This window comes from Plecotus auritus (assembly GCF_963455305.1).
Source record: "Plecotus auritus genome assembly, chromosome: 1".
In the NCBI taxonomy this organism is placed as follows: Eukaryota; Metazoa; Chordata; class Mammalia; order Chiroptera; family Vespertilionidae; genus Plecotus; species Plecotus auritus.
In genome coordinates, this window is record NC_137770.1 from 171,776,288 (window position 1) to 171,795,427 (window position 19,140).

General features: G+C 38.7%; 1 protein-coding gene across 9 annotated transcripts in view; it reads right to left on the reverse strand.

The window, feature by feature from the left end:
- Positions 1-19,140, reverse strand: part of AIMP1 (aminoacyl tRNA synthetase complex interacting multifunctional protein 1) — a 36,345-nt gene that overhangs the window by 15,086 nt on the left and 2,119 nt on the right. Inside the window, exons 2-8 of one of the 9 annotated variants that reach the window (XM_080650784.1) lie at positions 15,994-16,139; positions 13,544-13,666; positions 12,662-12,795; positions 11,086-11,199; positions 9,692-9,856; positions 8,326-8,537; positions 1,163-1,331 (exon numbers count right to left, since the gene is read on the reverse strand). In XM_080650784.1, the coding sequence (XP_080506910.1) occupies positions 1,163-1,331; positions 8,326-8,537; positions 9,692-9,856; positions 11,086-11,199; positions 12,662-12,770 (769 nt within the window). In that variant the 5' untranslated portion in view covers positions 12,771-12,795; positions 13,544-13,666; positions 15,994-16,139. Of the gene's footprint in view, positions 1-1,162; positions 1,332-8,325; positions 8,538-9,691; positions 9,857-11,085; positions 11,200-12,661; positions 12,796-13,466; positions 13,667-15,993; positions 16,140-19,140 lie in introns of all 9 variants that reach the window. The other 8 variants (XM_080650780.1, XM_080650779.1, XM_080650782.1 and 5 more) reach the window with 8 other exon arrangements.

Consider the following 19,140-nt stretch of genomic DNA (forward strand, 5'->3'; position numbering starts at 1 on the left):
GTGTTTCTTTTTTTTCTTAATCCCTTCACCATTTTCCCCAGCCCTGCAAACCCCTCCCCTATGACGGCTGTCAGTCTGTTCTCTATGAATCTGTTTCTATTTTGTTTGTTATTTTATTTCATTCATTAGAGTCCTCATCTGAGTAAAATCATAACCTAATTCTACTTGTTACCCTAATTTATTTCTCCTTCTCCCATGATTCTAGTCAAATGAATATCCTTTAAGTAAATTCAATCTTTTATTTCTAACTGTTTATCCTCTTTATAAGGTCCTCCCTCTTTAATGAAAGAAAACTTTATTCTACATCTACCAAGCATTCTTTCTCTTCTGCTTCAAAGACCTGTTTGAAAAAACTTTCTCATGCATTATAAAGCTTCATCTGTCTCAGGAGCATTTTACTGGAGAAAACAAGCAATATGAAATGAAACTTCCTTTCAGATTATTAAAATAAGTATGTCCTAGCCGCTGTGGCTTAATGGTTGAGCATTAACCTATGAACTAGGAGGTCAAAGTTCAATTCCCAGTCAGGGCACATGCCTGGGTTGCAGGCTCAATCCCCAGTGGGAGATGTGCGGGAGGCAACCGATCAATGCTTCTCTCTCATCATTGATGTTTCTATCCCTCTCTCCCCTTCTCCCTTCTTCTCTGAAATCAATAAAAGTATATTTAAAAATAAAACAAAATATGAAGTTTAACTTATAGATTTTTCTCTATATCCTAAAGTAAAAGCATAAATAAATATATTAGATGAACTTTGAGAATTATATGCATTTCCCCCATGTCAGCTTTTCATCTCTTCGTATTTATGTGCTGCATTCAGAAATAATCTACAGCTTAATTTTGTAGCACATTAACTTGTTTTATGTCCACATCACACTCTTCTGCTATGTAGGGATTATATTTAGTATTTTACCTAAAGCAAAAACTCTCTCTGGTGTTTTATGTAATGTGTACTTAATGCATTAATGGGGTGGGAGATAGTTAGATGTTTGTGCTTAATATGTCATCTTGAGCCAATAGCAATAATCTCAATAATAATGGTCTTTTAATGTAAAGCATAGTAAATCATAACAGGATTTAATTTTAAACTTAAACATTAAAAGCATCACTTTGTGAACATTAATTCCCAAATGATTTTCAATAATGGCTAATAGATACTTACCAGGAAAAGCATCAAAAGTAATTCTGTCTCCAGGAACAGACCCAATAGGAGGTGCCAAGATTTCAACTTTCTCTGGTGAACTAGCACACATCACCATTGCTTGAGATAGTATTCCCCTCATCTTTGCAGGTTTTAGGTTACAAAGTAAAATCACCATCCGATTTTGCATCTGTATGAAAAACAAATAGATGATTAAGATGTACAGAATTTGGAGTGATTATACCTGGAATACATTAAGGTACACTCAAGATGCTAAGTATCAAATGTTCTATTTTTGTGGATTTATCTTTATCTCTATGTTTTCTAAATCTTTTATTGCTGTTATAAAGCCTTATACAAATATGAAAAAGCAATTTTACAACCTGACAGTGCATTACAGTTGAAGGACCAGAGACAAGGCTCTTCCGGTAAATATTTATTATAACTAGGAGCCCAGCATGTGACTTGAAATCGTGTGGCGCTGCCCACTCTCGAGTTGCCGGTACGGCCCTGCCTCCCTCTCTGGCCCTTGAAGCAGCCATGGCCACTGCTGATCAGGCTCTCCCCCAGCGCAGGCACGCAGAGGCCCCTGCCGCCCTGCCCCCGATGCTGCACGCACAATCTCCTCCTGTCCAGTAGACCCATTACAGCGTCCTGGTTAATTAGCATATTTCTCTATTATATATATATAGATATATTTTTATTGATTTTAGAGAGGAAGGGAGAGGGAGAGAGAGATGGAAACATCAATGATGAGAGAGAATGATTGATTGGCTGCCTCCTGCATGCCACCTACTGGGGATCGAGCCCACAACTGGGGCATGTGCTCCTGACCAGAATCTAACCCAGAACCCTTCAGTCCACAGGCTGACGCTCTGTCCACTGAGCCAAACTAGCCAGGGCTTCAGGTAAATATTTAAAGAAATGACTGAGTAAAGAAAAGGTTAAAATAAAAACAAAAAACAAATTTAGTTTAAGGGACCTCTGAGGCAATATCAAACACACTAACATTCTTATTATAGGGATACACCATATTAACCAAAACTATGTGATCTGCCCAGCTGGTGTGGCTCAGTGGTTGAGTATCAACCCATGTACCAAGAGGTCACGGGTTCTATCCCGGTCAGGGCATATGCCCAGGTTGCAGGCTCAATCCCAAGCAGGGGCGTACAAGAGACAAATGATGCATTGATGTTGCTATCTCTCTCTCTCTCTCTCTCTCTCTCTCTCTCTCTCTCTCTCCTCTGTCAATAAAAACATATTTTTCAAAAATCGTATGATCTCAATATCTCAACAGGTATTGAAAAAGCACCTGGCATAATTCCAATATCCATTTATGATAGAAACTCTCAACAAAGTGGGTATAGAGGAAACATACCTCAAATCCATGGCTAACATCCTAATTCAACATTGATAAGCTGAAAGCTTTCCCTCTAAGATCATTAACAGCGCAAGATGCCTGCTTGCAGTACTTTTATGCAGCATAGTGCTGGAAGTCCTAGCCACGGCAATCAGGTAAGAAATAGAAACAAAAGGCATCCGAATAAGAAAGGAAGAAGTAAAACCATCACCATATGTAAATGACATAATACTATATATATAGAAAATCCTAAAGACTCCACAGAAAAAATTTAAAACTAATAAATTCACTAAAATTGAAGGATACAAATATTTGATGCTGGAAAAACTGGATAAATAAAAAAGGGAACCTGGGCAACTTCTTATACTCTATAAAAAAATTCAAAATAGATTAAGGGCTAAAATGTTAAGTCCTGAAACCATAAAACTCCTAGAAGGAAACATAGGCAATAAACACTTTGATCTCAATCTTAACAATATTTTGTTGGATATGTCTTCCTGGGTTAGGGCAATAAAAGCAAAAATAAATAGGATTACATCAACCTAAAAATCATTTGCATAGCAAAGGAAACCATCAACAAAATGAAAATACAACTTAACAAATGGGAGAAGATATTTGCAATGACATTATATCTGATAAAATTATAAAGACTGTACTAAGTTCGCATACAACTCAACATAATAAAGCACACCAATTCAATTAAAAAATGGGTAGATGACCTGAACAGAATTTTTTTCAAAACAGACAAACATACAGATGAACAATAGACATATGAAAAGATGCTTAACATCACTAATCATCAGGGAAATAAAAAATCATGTGACATACCACTTCACACCTATCAGAATGGCTGTTATCAAAAAGTCAACAAATAATAAGAGTTGGTGAGAATGTGGAGAGATGGGAACCCTTATGCACTGTTGGTGGGAATGTAAAATGGTGCAGCCACTATGGAAAACAGTATGAAAAGTCCTCAAAAACTTAACAAGAGGCCACCACCCAAAGAAGCCCATACCAAGACCCATCATAATTACAATGCCAAGGGCTAAAGACAAAGAGAAAATCTTAAAAGCAGCAAGAGAAAAGCAGTTATTTACCTACAAGGGAATGCCCATTCGAATGTCACCTGACTTCTCTAGAGAAACTTTGCAGGCCAGAAGGGAGTGGCAATAAATATTCCAAGGGATGAATAGCAAGGACCTTCAACCAAGATTACTCTATCATTTAGAATTGAAGCTATCATTTAGAATTGAAGGTCAGATAAAGAGCTTCCCAGACAAGAAAAAGCTAAAGGAGTTCACCACCAAATCAACACTAAATGAAATGTTGAAAGACATTCTTAAAGAGGAAGAAGAAGAGATAAAAAATATGAATAAAATGACAATAAATACATATCTATCAATAGTTGTATCTAAAAATCAAAATAAATGAACAAGGACTCTAATGAACAAAATAAACGGATGAATAAAATAGAACCAGAGGCATGGAAACATGAAACTGACTGAGGAGTCTCAGAGGGAAGGAGGAAGTTGAGAAGAGATTAACCAAAGCTCTTTTATGCATATATGCATTACCTATGGTCACAGACAATAGAGTGGTGAAGGCCTGGGGCAGGGCAGGAACCAGGAAGAGGGGGGCAATGGGTGGAAAAAAGGGGGACATTTGCAACACTCTCAACAATAAAGATAAAAAAAAAAATAGACCAAAGTTTCAAATTCCAAAGCCCTCCCACACCCCCTTTGGAGGTCTGCATGAATGTGACTCATCTTCAACAAATAACTTGAAAATGCCACATATAAAAAATGTTATATACAATTATATATAAGGAAAAACTGAACAGAGTTAACCTTTTAAAAATCAGATGACATCTGTGGACCTTTACATTTGAAAAATGTACCAACCTACAAAATTTTGTATGCAATTTGGGGGGGGGGTGTTAAATGTCCGTTTTATAAATGTTTAGTAGTACTGCCTTCATTGCTTAGCAGATGTGTATAAAGAGATTTGCTAATGGCTGTGAATGACAGCTTTTGGAATAGAAACAGACTGCAACTTGTGAGAACAAAAAAGATAAAGCCCCGATGAGGGGTTTTTCCAATTTAACTGGCTTATGACCAGTTGGTTCTTTTCTCCAACATACATTCCTAAGTAGTTATGAAGGAGTCCTCATCCTATACAAGATCAATATAAAGAGAAAAAAACATACATGTGGCAAATCCACACATTTTTAATAGATAAGAGAATCATCTTCACTCATCCCCTCATTAGAGCAGCTAGAAGATCCTATTAATATGAGGCAGAACACGTTACCCCTTAGCTCAAGAAACCTCTAAATGTTTTCATTTCAGAATAAAAGCCAAAGTCTTTACAATGAACTATAAGACCCGATGTTATTTGGCAAACTTACCTCTGATTTCATCTCACATGATACTCCCCCTTATTTACTTTGCTGAAGTGAATATCACAGGCATACATTTGATTCAGCAATCTAAAATGCTCTACCACCAGATGGACACATGACTTATTTTCTCAGACCTTCTACTTAAATATCATTTCTTTATAAGGCCTTCCTGAATTACTTTACATAAAATGACATCATTATCCTAGCCTCAATACTTCCTAGATTCTTCCCTACTTTATTTTTTTTCTTGATATTTATTATTATTTAACATTAGAGGCCCAGTGCATGAATTCGTGTACCACTGGGGTCCCTTGTCCTGGCCTGCGGGATCAGACCAAAACTGGCTCTCTGACACCCCCCGAGGGGTCCCAGATTGTGAGGGCGCAGGCCAGGCCAAGGGACCCCACCAGTGCACAATCGAGGCCGGGGAGGGACATGGGAGATTGGCCACCTGGGAGGGACCGTGGGAGGGCTCCAGGGCGTGTCTAGCCCATCTCGCTCAGTCCCGATTGGCCGGACCCCAGCAGCAAGCTAACCTACCAGTTGGAGCGTCTGCCCCCTGGTCAGTGCACATCATAGCAACCAGTCAACTGGTTGACCATCTGCCCCCTGGTGGTCAGTGCATGTCATAGTGAGCGGCTGAGCGGCCTTAGCATATTATTAGCATATTACACTTTGATTGGTTGAACAGACGACCGGGCAACCAAACACTTAGCATATTAGGCTTTCATTATCTATATCTATAATAATAAAAGCATAATATGCTACTTAGACCAGACAGCAGAATGTCCTTCCGGACAAAGCTTTGGCAGCTGCAAGGGCCGAGGGCGGCCGTAGCAGTGGTGGAATGATGGGGGCAGCATGCCCCTTCCCCTGATCGTCCTGGTTGCCTCCTGCAGAGGGAGGCCAGACTGCAGCTTAGGCCCGCTCCCTGTGGGCCTAAGCCAGCAGTAGAAGATCCCCTGAAGACTCCCAGACTGTGAGAGGGTGCAGGCAGGGCTGAGGGACCCCGTCCCTCCGCACCCAAGTGCACAAATTTTTGTGCACCAGGCCTCTAGTGTGTGTGTGTGTGTGTGTGTGTGTGTGTGTGTGTGTGTATAAAAGCCTAAGCGACCATTATAACCAGTTGCTATGATGCACACTGACCATCAGGGGGCAGGCACTCAACACAGAAACTGCCCCCTGGTGGTCAGTGTGCACCCACAGCCAACCTCCCATGGTCCCTCCCCGCCACCAGCCGGCCCCGATTTAGACTGGGCGAGATGGCCCCAATGGCCCCGACTGCCGGCCAGGCCAAGGGACCCCACCTGTGCACGAATTCGTGCACCAGGCCTCTAGTATAGTATAATATTGTATTATGATTTTCTGATCTCCCCATAGGAATGTGAACCTCACAAAAGGACTTAAAAAACAAACACAAACAAACCTATCATCTTAATTTCATCTTGATATAACTGTTTTGTCCCTTATCTAGCATATAGTTTCTGGTACATTGCAGGAGCTCAATAAATATTTGCATCTAGAAAAATGAGTTAATAAATATAAAGATTTATCCAAGTTCACAAATCCAATAAGCAACAGATCTGGCAATGAACAGAGAGGCAGAACTATCTCCATGTTGAAGTCTATGGTCTTTGCAATATCCCTGAAGTACCATGGGGCAGAGGAAATAGGTAGATCACTAAAATTACCCATAAGATATTTTGAAAGAGCAAATTAAAAACTATTACTGTCTTTAATTCATGCCACTGTCATGGGAAATACACATATATATGTATCTCCACTCATATACATATGCTGTATACATATGAGTGTATAAAGGTATTTTATACTTTTAAATACCTAAATAATAACAAAGTACAAAACATCCAACTTTTAACAACTAAAGGATTAACATTAAAATTTGCAGTTCAATTTCCATGTTTTCCTCCCCTGTTTTATCTCTCTCTTTTTTTTAAATATATATTTTATTGATTCTTTACAGAGAGGAAGGGAGAAAGATAGAAAGTTAGAAACATCGATGAGAGAGAAACATTGATCAGCTGCCTCCTGCACACCTCCTACTGGGGATGTGCCCGCAACCAAGGTACATGCCCTTGACCGGAATCGAACCTGGGACCTTTCAGTCCATAGGCCAATGCTCTATCCACTAAGCCAAACCAGTTAGGGCTCTCCTGTTTTCTCTTAAAGTATGAAAATATTTCTTTAGTTATGAAGAAATAAAACCTGTTCTTTTCCTTTTATTTATATACTAGAGGCCCGGTGCATGAAATTCGTGCATGGGGGGGGGGTTCCCTCAGCCTGGCCTGCACCCTCTCCAATCTGGGATCCCTTGGGTTTAGGCCTGATCCCGGCAGTTGGACATCCCTCTTGCAATCCGGGACTGCTGGCTCCTAACCGCTCGCATGCCTGCCTGCCTGATTGCCCCTAACCACTCTGCCTGCCTGCCTGCCTGATCGCCCCTAACCCCACTTACTGCCAGCCTGATCAACCCTAACTTGCCCCCCTGCCAGCCTGATCGCCCCTACCTTGCCCCCCAGCTGGCCTGATCAATTTAACTTGCTCCCCTGCCAGCCTGATCTCCCCTAACTCCTGTGCCTCAGCCCCCAGTCTGGCCTCCCTTTATGGGAGGCAACCGGGTGGATCAGGGGAAGATACCGCCCCCATTACCCTGCTGCTGCTGCCACTGCTGGCCTGAGCCTCAGCCCTTCACAGCCGCCCACGGCTGCCTGAGTCTTGGCCTTCGCAGCTGCTGCGGCTTTGTCTGGAAGGACATCCAGAAGACATCACTCTAATTAGCATATTACCCTTTCATTAGTATAGATTTTTAAAATATTTTGATTGATTGTGAGACAGAGAAAGAGGAAGGGGATGTGATGGGGGGGGAGAGAGCAAGAGAGAGAAACATCAATTTGTTGTTCCACTTATTTATGCATTAATTGCATAAATTAATTATTGTATGTGCCCTGACCAGGGATTGAACCTGTAACCTTGGTGTATCATGATGATGCTCTAACCAACTGAGCTACTCAGCCAGTGCTATTCTTCTACTTTTAGACTGGTGTTTCCCACGTTTATATAATAGTGATTTTAAAAAATCAAGGAATAATAAAATTCCATGAGAAACAATGATGATACACACACATAAACACAGTATTTTACACACACCAAACTAAAAAATTTTTTAATTGAGAAAATTGTATCTTCTTTTCATCCTTATGAATTCAATCCTAATGTATAGATCTTTTGCAAGAGTTTAGTAGTTTTGTGTACTTATTTGTGTAATCATCACATTCAAACTAATCAACTGAACTAATCAATACTGGCTCCTGTTATTGGTCATCTAATACAAAATTATATGGAAAAACATCTAAAGAAAGATGAAAGTGTCATATGTATGCAGAAGTTAGTTGTACAAATCACCTGGTCAAGAGGAACATGATTCACCAGGCCACTGACAACTGTTCTTGGGACTGCTTCTCCAACATCTACTTCTTCTACATACAAAGAATCTGCATCAGGATGTTTTTTAGCAGTGATGATACAACCAATTCGAAGATCCAGACGGGAAACATCTATTGGTTTAGAGTCAGCACTTCCTGCTACTGATTGTTGTTTCTTTTCCTTTTTCTCTCCTAAATAATATTTATAAATGGGTAAACATCAAAAGTAAAACAAAAATAAAATAGGAAACACTTCATAACATTGATACAGATGAACTTAAAAGAAAAAAAAAGTGTTTCTATCCTACCTTCACTTAAATAACAAAGGAAATAATTATTTATCCAAGTCATAGCATCTTGAGCCCTATTTTAGCTATTTCTTTGTTGAATAACTGCTTTTATCTGTAGTGAAAGAGAGACAAAAAGCTGGTAAACTATGGTTTATGGGCCAAATCCAGCATGCTGTTTCTGTCAAAGTTTTATTAGAATAGAACCATGTTTGTTCATATATATATTGTCTATGGCTGGTTTTACACTATGGCAGAGGTGCATAGTTGTCACAGAGCCTGTAAAGCTCAAATATTTACTAAATGGCCCTTTGCAGAAAAAGTTTGCATTTCCTTGAAACAGAGCTGTTGAAAATCCTTTATAATTTTTACAGTGAGTCTTTAGAAAGTGAAACATACTATATTTAGAAAGAATGCCATACTCTGTAGCCAACTGATGTAATGAACTGCAAATATAATTTCCCTGATAAAATGTTTCTCTCATCAGTTAAACATACTGATAAGTAAGATAGGGGCTGTACATCCTCTTCTACATCATTTTATCACTAGGTGGTATGGTTATAATGAAAGCAATTCAGACTAATTCTTCCACTTTATAAATTTTATTAAGAAGTAGGCATAAAACAATAATAAAGCCTGTTCTAAAACTTGAACATCCCCATGCCTTAGTTCAGACACTATACTTTGACTGGAATATCCTTTTTCTATCTTCACAACTTTGCAACTGTTGACTTTTCTGAAATGCCCAACCCCCCCAAGAAAATTTACAATAAAATTCAATCACACCAGATTACATATGGGCTTCTATACTTAATCTCTACATTCTATGTTTTTAGTTATGCTGGTCCCTATACCTCAAATGCCGTACTCTTATCCTGTCGACCTGATCAACCTTCACACATCTTTTAGGGTCCAGCTTCTGCGTTCCAATATTATACTGTTTCTAACTTTATTCTAGTTCATGAAAAGTTTGAACTTTTTTCTGACATCATTATTATTACAAAATATGTTGAGATCCGATAAACCAGTCGAGAGCCAAATAACCTTAAAGTAAAATACCTTTCTTTTCAAGTTTCTCTTTCACCTTCTTTTCTTCTTCTCCTCCTTTTACCTGTTCTTTGGCACCAGAAGATATGGGTGTGATTGGCATAAATTGGATTACACTTTCAGAAACCATGGAATTAGCTTGCAGTGAAGTACCAGATGGAAATGGTATTTGTTTCACTAACACAGAAAATAAAATAGGTAATGCCATTTACATTAAACCAACAAACAAGATACAAACTATGAAATTGTGAATCACAAATATGAACTGTTATAAAAAGAGAAATTCACTGAATATGATTATCAGGTCTCTATTTGTCCGAGATGTAAAAAGGTTGCCAAAAATTTAACTAAATTTTAAACATGATAAAAGAATACAGTAGATGTATGTTTCTCCTTTAATCACTAATGACTTTTTAAAGAAAATTTCTAAAAAGAAAATTTCTTCAGCAATATTAAAAACTTTTATTATATTGATATTTGAACTGTTAATATATTGATACTATTTTACTGTATTCCAAATCTCTTAGTCTGGGAAACCATCAACTAGCCTCAAATTTTTCACTAACAAATGAAATTCTCTCTAGAATCTAGAGTCTAGTGATAGTTTTAAGCATACATTATTAGTTTTTACTTACTTTTATTCAGCTCACGAAGGGTAGAGGAGTTCATTCAAACTAATTCACTTACAGAATAATGGTCAAAAGAAAGTAGTAAGTATACTTGGAACTCCTTAACTCACCTAGGAAGAATTTTCTATCATATAACCAAATGGCTTTGTGCATGATACTTTGAAATTATAACAGGACTATTATTATTAGTGTTTCATAATAATGTAAATTTATCTAGACTCCTTTAAAATAATTCAATAAAATTTTTAATTTTATTTACAACGTAATAGTTGAAAAGATAATTATCTACTGACTTTGATAATTGAAAAACTGTACAAGTTCATACAAATTACTTTATACTTCTAAGTTTCAATTTCCTCATGTAAACAAGGGTATTTGTATACACTAAATTTTAAGGATAAAATACATAATGTATGTGAAACAACTGCCAACATAGTGCCTAGAATATATTAAAACTTAATAAATATTAACTAAATGTTATTATGGCTTATTTTCAATAATTATTCAATAGGGAACGAGATGAGCAAGTTGAAGCATAGCATAGAGATTAAAAGCATAGGTTTTGAACCCCAGCTTTGCTATTTTTTGCATAATCTCAGGCCAGGTCATGTGCCTTTTCTGTATCTCCATTTTTCCTTCTGTAAAGGAGGACAAATATGCAAGAAGGGATGCTATGAGGGTAAAATAAAATGTTTAAAAAAGCATAATACCTAAATTAATAAACAATAAAAGAAATAATTACTATTGTAAATAAAACTATGTCATTTCAATAATCACCTCCATTTTTAATTTCTGCTTGAATTAGCTCTTGCTTCAATTCTTCAATTTCTTTCTTCAATTTAGCATTTTCAACTCTAAGTTTCTTCTCTTCTCTCAAAGTTGACTGCAAAACTAAGATCAAGAAAATCTAGTTAAGTACAGTATAGCAGTGTTTTCTAAATGGTTCCTTATGAATACTACTTGAAAAGAGTATAGCCAGTATCTACACACAGGCAGGATAATTCTAATAAGCAAATGCTTTTTGGCCAGTTTCTTTGTATCAGAGTTTTGTATTATTAATTAAAACAACATGGTATTTAAAAGAGAGAAAAAAAAGATAATCTGCGAAATAATACAACAGAAAAGGCTTTATGAATCATTTTCCTAGCTTCTGTAAAGATGCTTATGAAAACTTAACAACCTTGCTCAAAGTGTCAGTAACAGATAAGACTGTAAGAGAGATAAATATTCGGTATATTAAATTATTTATTTTTTAAAAGTCTGAGATCTAATTACCAAACAAGAAAAAACTATTCTCATTTTTTTGGTCATTACCTTGTAAAAGTACCTGAATAACCCTTTATACTTAATGTCTCAGAAACTTAACTGAGCAAACATTTAATGAGTGAAGTAGCTACAAATATTTTCTCAAAATATAATAGATGTGTGCTAAAGGTGAGCAACTGGATATACAAAAATATAAAAGAAAAAACAATGCTTCTCAGTGGGGTTGGTAGTGTTCCCTAGGTGGAATTTTAAAAGTCTGAGGGATTTTCAAAATAATGGGAGTTATTACTGGCATTTACTGGGTTGGGACAAGGAATGCCGGATGTCCTGACATATACTAGATAAAGATTTTGGATTTTTCATTACAAGAATAACATTGGCTATTGAAAAATAAAATATATTTAAACAAACAAAATAAACATCAACCTAAATCCTACAAGCAGAAATTTAGATTTGATATTTTTATACACATCATAGTATTTTCTAGGTAAAATTTAAAGAAGTATTGGAAAAAAATTAAAAATCATTTCAGACAACGCCATAGGAGTAATATAAAAGTATACATTCTCAGCCCTGGCCAGGTAGGTCAATTGGTTAGTGTCATCCTGATACGTCAAAGTTGCAGGTTTGATCTCCAGTTAGGGCACATACAAGAAGCATAAACAAGTGGAACAGCATATCAATGTTTCTCTCTCCCCGCTTCCTCTCTCTTTCTAAAATCAACTTAAAAAATTTTTTAAGTATACACTCTCTTCATACAAGCTTCAGTACATATTTGATTTCACCCATTTTTTTCATTTTTAATCTCTAATTCTATGCCAAATTATTTTAAACATTATTTTCCCCCAGAAGTCTGAAAATAATACACTGTTTTCTCTATATATCATACATTCACTGTATACCAATTCTAATTTATCTTAATTCTAGACTATCATTTCACTGTAAATTAAAATATTAAATGAATATAAAAGTTATCATCAAGATAATATAATAATTTATGTAGTAAACACTTTTTTTTTGGTTTGTCAACATGTCAACATATGAATTCATTTTAGGTATCTTTTTACAAAGTTTAAATTTTTCTTACTTGCTTTTTCCTTAAGAAGAGCAACTTGCTGTTTAAGATATTCAATGATTTGATCTGCCTCTGCACCTTTCTGTTCCAGTCTCTTCAAAACAGCATCATTGGTTGCCATTTTTGCCAAGAAACGGCAGAAAATCCTAAGTGAAAAAATAAAAGTTATAAATTATACTATAGAAGAAACAAATTTATTTTATAGGACACTGTGAACAAGCAGTCTAAAAAGAAAAATACTTTCTACTGTATCAGATCAATACGTTACAAAAAAAAACAACACTTTTTCTACAAATCAAACCAAAGACAGAATTTTAAGGATGTAAAGTTTTAAACAAAGTGTTAAAATATTGCAGAACATTTTAGAAATGTAGACAGAAATTTCTAAATGCAGACAGAAATACTAAAGGAAAAGAATAGCAATAACCTTAACTAAGCTACAACCAAGTATCATACCTGTGTTCCTAAGCATTGCTAAATTCCTTCTTATATGTTACTTTTGCATATTGCATATTCTTACTATTTACTTAATTATGTACAATATTAAGGAGAAACGTGATTAGGAAAGACAAATACTAAAAGATCAACAATTAGGAAAACATCAATATTAATCATATGTTTACTTAGAAGTAATGTCAGTATGTATACTATGTCCTTGTAAAAGAAAATTAATTTTAACTTTATAATAATTCATAGAAATTAGAAAACATACTGTCACGTACAGAAAAATGCATATAAGCAAAAATTCTGAGGTTAATTAATCATGCTAGTTTAAACTGCCAAATATTTTACATTAAAAGTGGTTAATCAGCCCTACCCGGTTTGGCTCAGTGCACAGAGGGCCAGCCTGTGGACCAAAGGGTCCCGGGTTCGATTCTGGTCAAGGACATGTACCTTGGTTGCAGGCTCCTCCCCAGTCCAGGTCCTGGTCGGGTGCATGCAGGAGGCAACCAATCTATGTGTTTCTCTCAACACATCGATGCTTTTCTCTGTCTTTCCCTCTCTCTTCCACTCTTTCTAAAAATCAATAGAAAAATATCCTCGGGTAAGGATTAAAAAAAATCGAAAGCTAAAAAACAACACTTTTCTGCCAGGGCTTGTGATCATTATTTGCATATTACTAGAAAACATTGGCATAAACTTATGCATTCTACTTATATTATTGAAAAATCTAATAACAGTTAATCAACAAGTACTAGAAAACTTTCCAGAGCTTCTAATTCTAAAAGCAATAATAGCTCTAAGCATTTGACAAAAATTATGTCAACACATAGACCTGACTAGGGACTAATCTAAAATATCTCACAAGAATTTTTTTTTAAATATTGGGGTCATTAAGTAATTTTGCCAAGATAACCAGTTATTTAGGAGTAGAGAAAAAGTAGACACTAGTTAGCAGCTGGTGTGTTTTATAGTTATTCTTAAATTATATTTTGCCACAAAAACTTGATTATTGCCAGAGAAATTATTGTCCTAAGATACTCTTCTACTGGGGCTTCTTTTGTTGTAGTATTGTTGATATTGTGGCAGTTAAAAGTAACCTAATATGCCCTGGCCGGTTTTTCTCAGTGGTTAGAGTGATGGCATGAGGACCATAGAGTCTTGGGTTCCATTCCCAGTCAAGAGCATGTACCTCAGTTGCAGGTTCAATCCCCAGCCCCCCCGGGGCAGGGGGGGGGCATGAAGGAGGGAACCAATGAACGTCTCTCTGTCCCCCTCTTCCCTCCCTTCCATTCTCTAAAAATATCAATGGAAGAAATATCTTTGGGTGAGAATTGAAAAATAAATAAATAAAAGTAACCTAATATATTACTATGTTATCCTATATAATAAAAAGCTAATATGATAATTAGACTGGACGGCGGAACGACCTTCCAGAAAGACCAGTGGGCAGGGGGCAGGGCCGTGGAGCGTGGGGCCACGGGGCAGCTGGGGTTGCAAGGGCCGAGCCCCTTGCACAAATTTTGTGCATCGGGCCTCTAGTATAGCATACTGATTTATGGAGACTTGGAAAATTATTAATTATTGCACAACCAAATGAGGACTTTGTTCATTAATAGTCAGAATGCAGAGTATTCTCAAATTTCAAATTCAGGTGCTCTAAAATTTATGTTTTGTTGAAATTTTTTTAATACACTATTTTTTAGAGTTGTTTTAGAATCTTAGCAAAACTGGGCAGAAAGAATTCAGTGAATTTTTTTCCCCTTCCCTAAATCAGAACAATATACATCATGCTTATAAAACAATTTTTTTCTTGGTGTTCATGGCCAGTTGTGTGCCTTTATCTAATTGGTATGTATGGTTTATTCTGGATTGCTTTGTCTTCTGAGCTGGAGCTGAGAACTGTTACATACCAGTTCTTTCATTTACTACTAGTGGCCCGGTGCACGAAATTCGTGCACATTAAAAGGGGATTAATTAGAGGAAATATTTTAATATTGCTATTTGCCCTTTCTCTATAATAGAAGTGTCAGAGATGAAAGAAAATTAGTAAAATGTATATGAAAATCTTCCTCCTGTCAGATTCTGGGGCGCACCACAGGACCCAGAGTCAAGTCCCCACCCACCCACGTGCACCTCAAAATCACGCGAGACCCAGACCCGGCCGGCCCTCCCATTGGGTAGATACAGACCTGGCCAGTCCCACCCTTGTCAAGCCCCGCCGGACAGGGGGGCGCAGCCTCAGGTCCCCCAGCCTGGCGCCAGGAGGGGGGCACAGGCTGAGGTCCCCCGTCAAGCCCCACTAGGCGAGGGGCGCAGCCTCAGGACCCCTGGCCCAGTGCCGGGCGGGTGGTGGGGCCTCACGTCCCCTGGCCGGGTGCCGGGCCGGGGAGCGCAGCCTGAGGTCCCCCGTCAAGCCCCACCAGGCGGGGGGCGTGGCTTGAGGTCCCCCTTCAAGCCCTCCCGGGTAGGGGGCATGGCCTGCAGGCCCCGGGCCTGGCGCCAGGGTGGGAGGCACGGCCTGAGGTCCCCTGTCAAGCCCCACAGGGGTTGGGAGGGGGGGGTCGCAGCCTCAGGTCCCTGGTAATTGCTCGTTAAGGCTCATTATGGGAACTCGGCCACCGGTGTAGGTACAGCCATCTTGTGTTACGGAAACCCCTGCCTCCCCTGTGGGCGCCGCCATCTTTGTGGTGGGGTGACAGTCAATTTGCATATTCCCTCTTCATTATATAAGATGTATGTATGTATCTATTTATTTTTGTAAATCCTTACCTGAGGATATTTTATCCATTGATTTTTTTTTTTTTGAAAAGTTTACTTATCTATGCTTCCCTTTTTTTTTTTTCGCCCCTTCATTTTCTTAATTTAAAAAATGAGGATACTTATCACCTGATTTCACCTACTTCTTTGGTGTTTATTTCAGGGCTTCTCTTTGACCTGTACTTTATGTTCTTCAGACTTTGTTCCTGATCACTGGCCTGTTGGGATTACAGCTATCACCATACAGATCAGGGTTGCCTTTGTATTCCAGGGTTAACAGTGTCTGTAACTGAAAGCAAATGCTTTTAAGTAAGGCAAAACAGACTTCACCATTCCCTGTTGTCTTCAATTTATGTTACCTGCCAGATCCCTAAAAATAAAGTTCACAACCTTAATTTTACTTATAGTCCCTGATTTTGAACTATGTGCTCCATTTATAGTAGACAGAAAATGTAAACATGTTCTTGAGAAACATCGATGTGAGAGACACATCAATTGGTTGTCTCCTGCGTGAGCCCTGACCAGGGCCTGGGATTGAGCCTGCAACGAGGTACATGGCCTTGATTGGAATAGAAGCCAGGACCCTTCAGTTTGCAGGTCAACATTCTATATACTGAGCCAAAATAGCTAGGGCTCCTATGGCTTTTAATATGCTAATATGCACAGGGTTTTTCACAGGTGATAATGTTAATCTTACCTAATAATAGACAAACATGTAAGTTGACCATACCTCCACTACGCCCACAGCCAATCAGGAGTGAGTATGCAAATTAACCCAACAAAGATCGTGGGTTAATTTGCATACGCAGGTGCGGAGTGGCTGGGTGGGGTGGGATTCCTATGGTGGGGGGCGGGCGGAGGGAGCTACAGGAGCGGTGCTCTGGCCAGGAGCAAGGACTTGCTGGCTCCCGGGCAGCCGGGAGCAAAGCCAGGGGAAGGAAGGCCTATTCTTGCATGAATATCGTGCAATGGGCCTCTAGTAATAATAATAACAGGTAACATTTGTGGAGTATTTATTACGAGCTGGCTAAGTGCTTTTCATAGACCACCTACAAATAATGTGATTATCTCCATTATACAGGAAAGAAAGCTTTAATTAAAATTAATTGCCCCGGTTATGTGGCTAGTTAGTAATGAGAAATGAAACTTAGGTCTGTCTGATTCTGGAGTCACCTCTTTTAATGCCCAAGCTATACTTTCCCTAAAGAATGTAATTGTGAAGCATTTCTCAATGCATTTAACCATGGAATCCTAACCTAAGAACTCGGATTAATATTTATTCAAACTACTATTCTCTAAAACTGTTCAGGAATGCTGGCTTAGTCTATCTATAATAATAAAAGCATAATATGCAAATTGAGCAACTGAACAGCTGAACAACATTCCGGATGACCACACTATGACATGCACTGGCGCCAGGCCAGCCAAGGTGGGTGGGATGTGATTGGTGAGGGGGCCCCACCATCGCCCCACGACTGCCCCACAGAGGGAGGCCCAGGACACCCTCTGTGCGGCAATCGATTTTGGAGCCCTGACCGGGTGGGCAGGGCATCCCTCTGCTGGGCAATCAATTACCGGCCAGGCCTAGGGATCCTACCTGGGGGTAGAGGGTCCCAGATTGCAAGAGGGCTCAGGCTGGACTGAGGGACACCCCCCACCCAACCCATGCATGAATTTCATGCACCGGGCCTCTAGTCCTATATAATAAAAGGCTAACATGCAAATCAAACGAACGGTGGAACAACCAGTGACACACATTGGGGGCAGACGCTTATTGCAGGAGCTGCCCCCTGGTGGTCAGTGCACTCCCACAGGGGGAGTGCCGCTCAGCCAGAAGCCGGGCTTACGGCTGGTGAGAACAGAGGCGGTGGGGGGAACCTCTCCCACCTCCATGGCAGGCAGACACCCCCTGAGGGGTCCTGGACTGCAAGAGGGTGCAGGCTAGGCTGAAGGACAACCCCCCCCCCCGCCCCCGCAGTGCATGATTGTTGTGCACTGGGCCTCTAGTGCTAAAATAAAAGAAAAAGATTATGAGATTAAAATAGATATCCTTATTTAGAGGTACAGTAATTACAAATACAAAACATTTAGAGGGAGATAAAGGACATACAGACTGAGAATAAATCTCATTTCGATACATCAACATAAAGCTGATGAATATTCTATCGATCCACCCCTAAGATCTCCCCTAAACGCCCAGCCTTTAAAGCCCCAGAAAATTAAAAGGCCCACCACACTCTCCCTCCAGAGCATCCCCAGGCGATTCCCTTTCCCTTCTCCTCACCTTGCCCCCACCCAAGCCCTGAAAGTATCCCCTTACTTCTAAGGGATCCCCAAAGACTTGCAACCAGGGGAGCAACGGGCAGCAGCTCGTTCCAGTTTACACCCTGAACCTGTCTCCAAGGCCCCCTATTCTCTGACTTCCCAGTGAGCCAAAGCAGCCCAACCCAGGTTCTCTCCTGTTGCTTCTTCTATGCCCTTCCTTGTTTCACTCTCCTAAGTATATTTTTGCTGTGTTCAATAAATTCTTGACTGCTTTTCTACACTTTGTCTCTTGATTGAAATCTTTTTCTCAAGAAGACAAGAACCCAGGTCTCCTCATCTCCTCCTCTCCCTGATAACATCTTTTTGCCATTGTCTCTCTCAATTGCAGTGTATCTTCAATAAATCCCACTTTGCTTTACTTTCATTTTTGTTGACCTTAAAATCTTTTCTGCATAGAAGAGAAAAACTGAGGTCCCAGCTGGGAACCCCAACCATAACAATCATCAAACCTAGGAAGCTGTGGTAAGATGTTCTAATAAAAACTTAGTAAAAGTTGAAGCTGATTTTACCAAATATATGGATTTAGCCTACATCTTAATCATTAAAACACACATATAAAAGATTATTCCTGAAATTCTTATCATTTCTGAATGACTTCCCTTTACCTCAGCAATCTCAGTAGTCTTCCCCACTCTGATTCTAAATTGCCAGTAATTTCTTTTAAATAATCCCCTGCCCCAGGCTCTCAATGTTAGGAACTAAATATAAACAAGTAAGCTATTGTTTTGAAAAGGAAGTTTTAAGTGCAGATTTTAAATTTTACCTTATAGTATAGAATCTCTAAAGATATTTGAAATTGCCTCTCTGCTTCCCAAAACATCTGATTCTACTGTTTCAGAATTGCAATTAGGTAAAAATTTATATTCTAAGATACTTTACCACATTTCATCAAATCTAAGATACTATCAATTGCAAAATGGCTCCAATAACACGATCCCCTATTATTTTATGTACTGTTAACAACA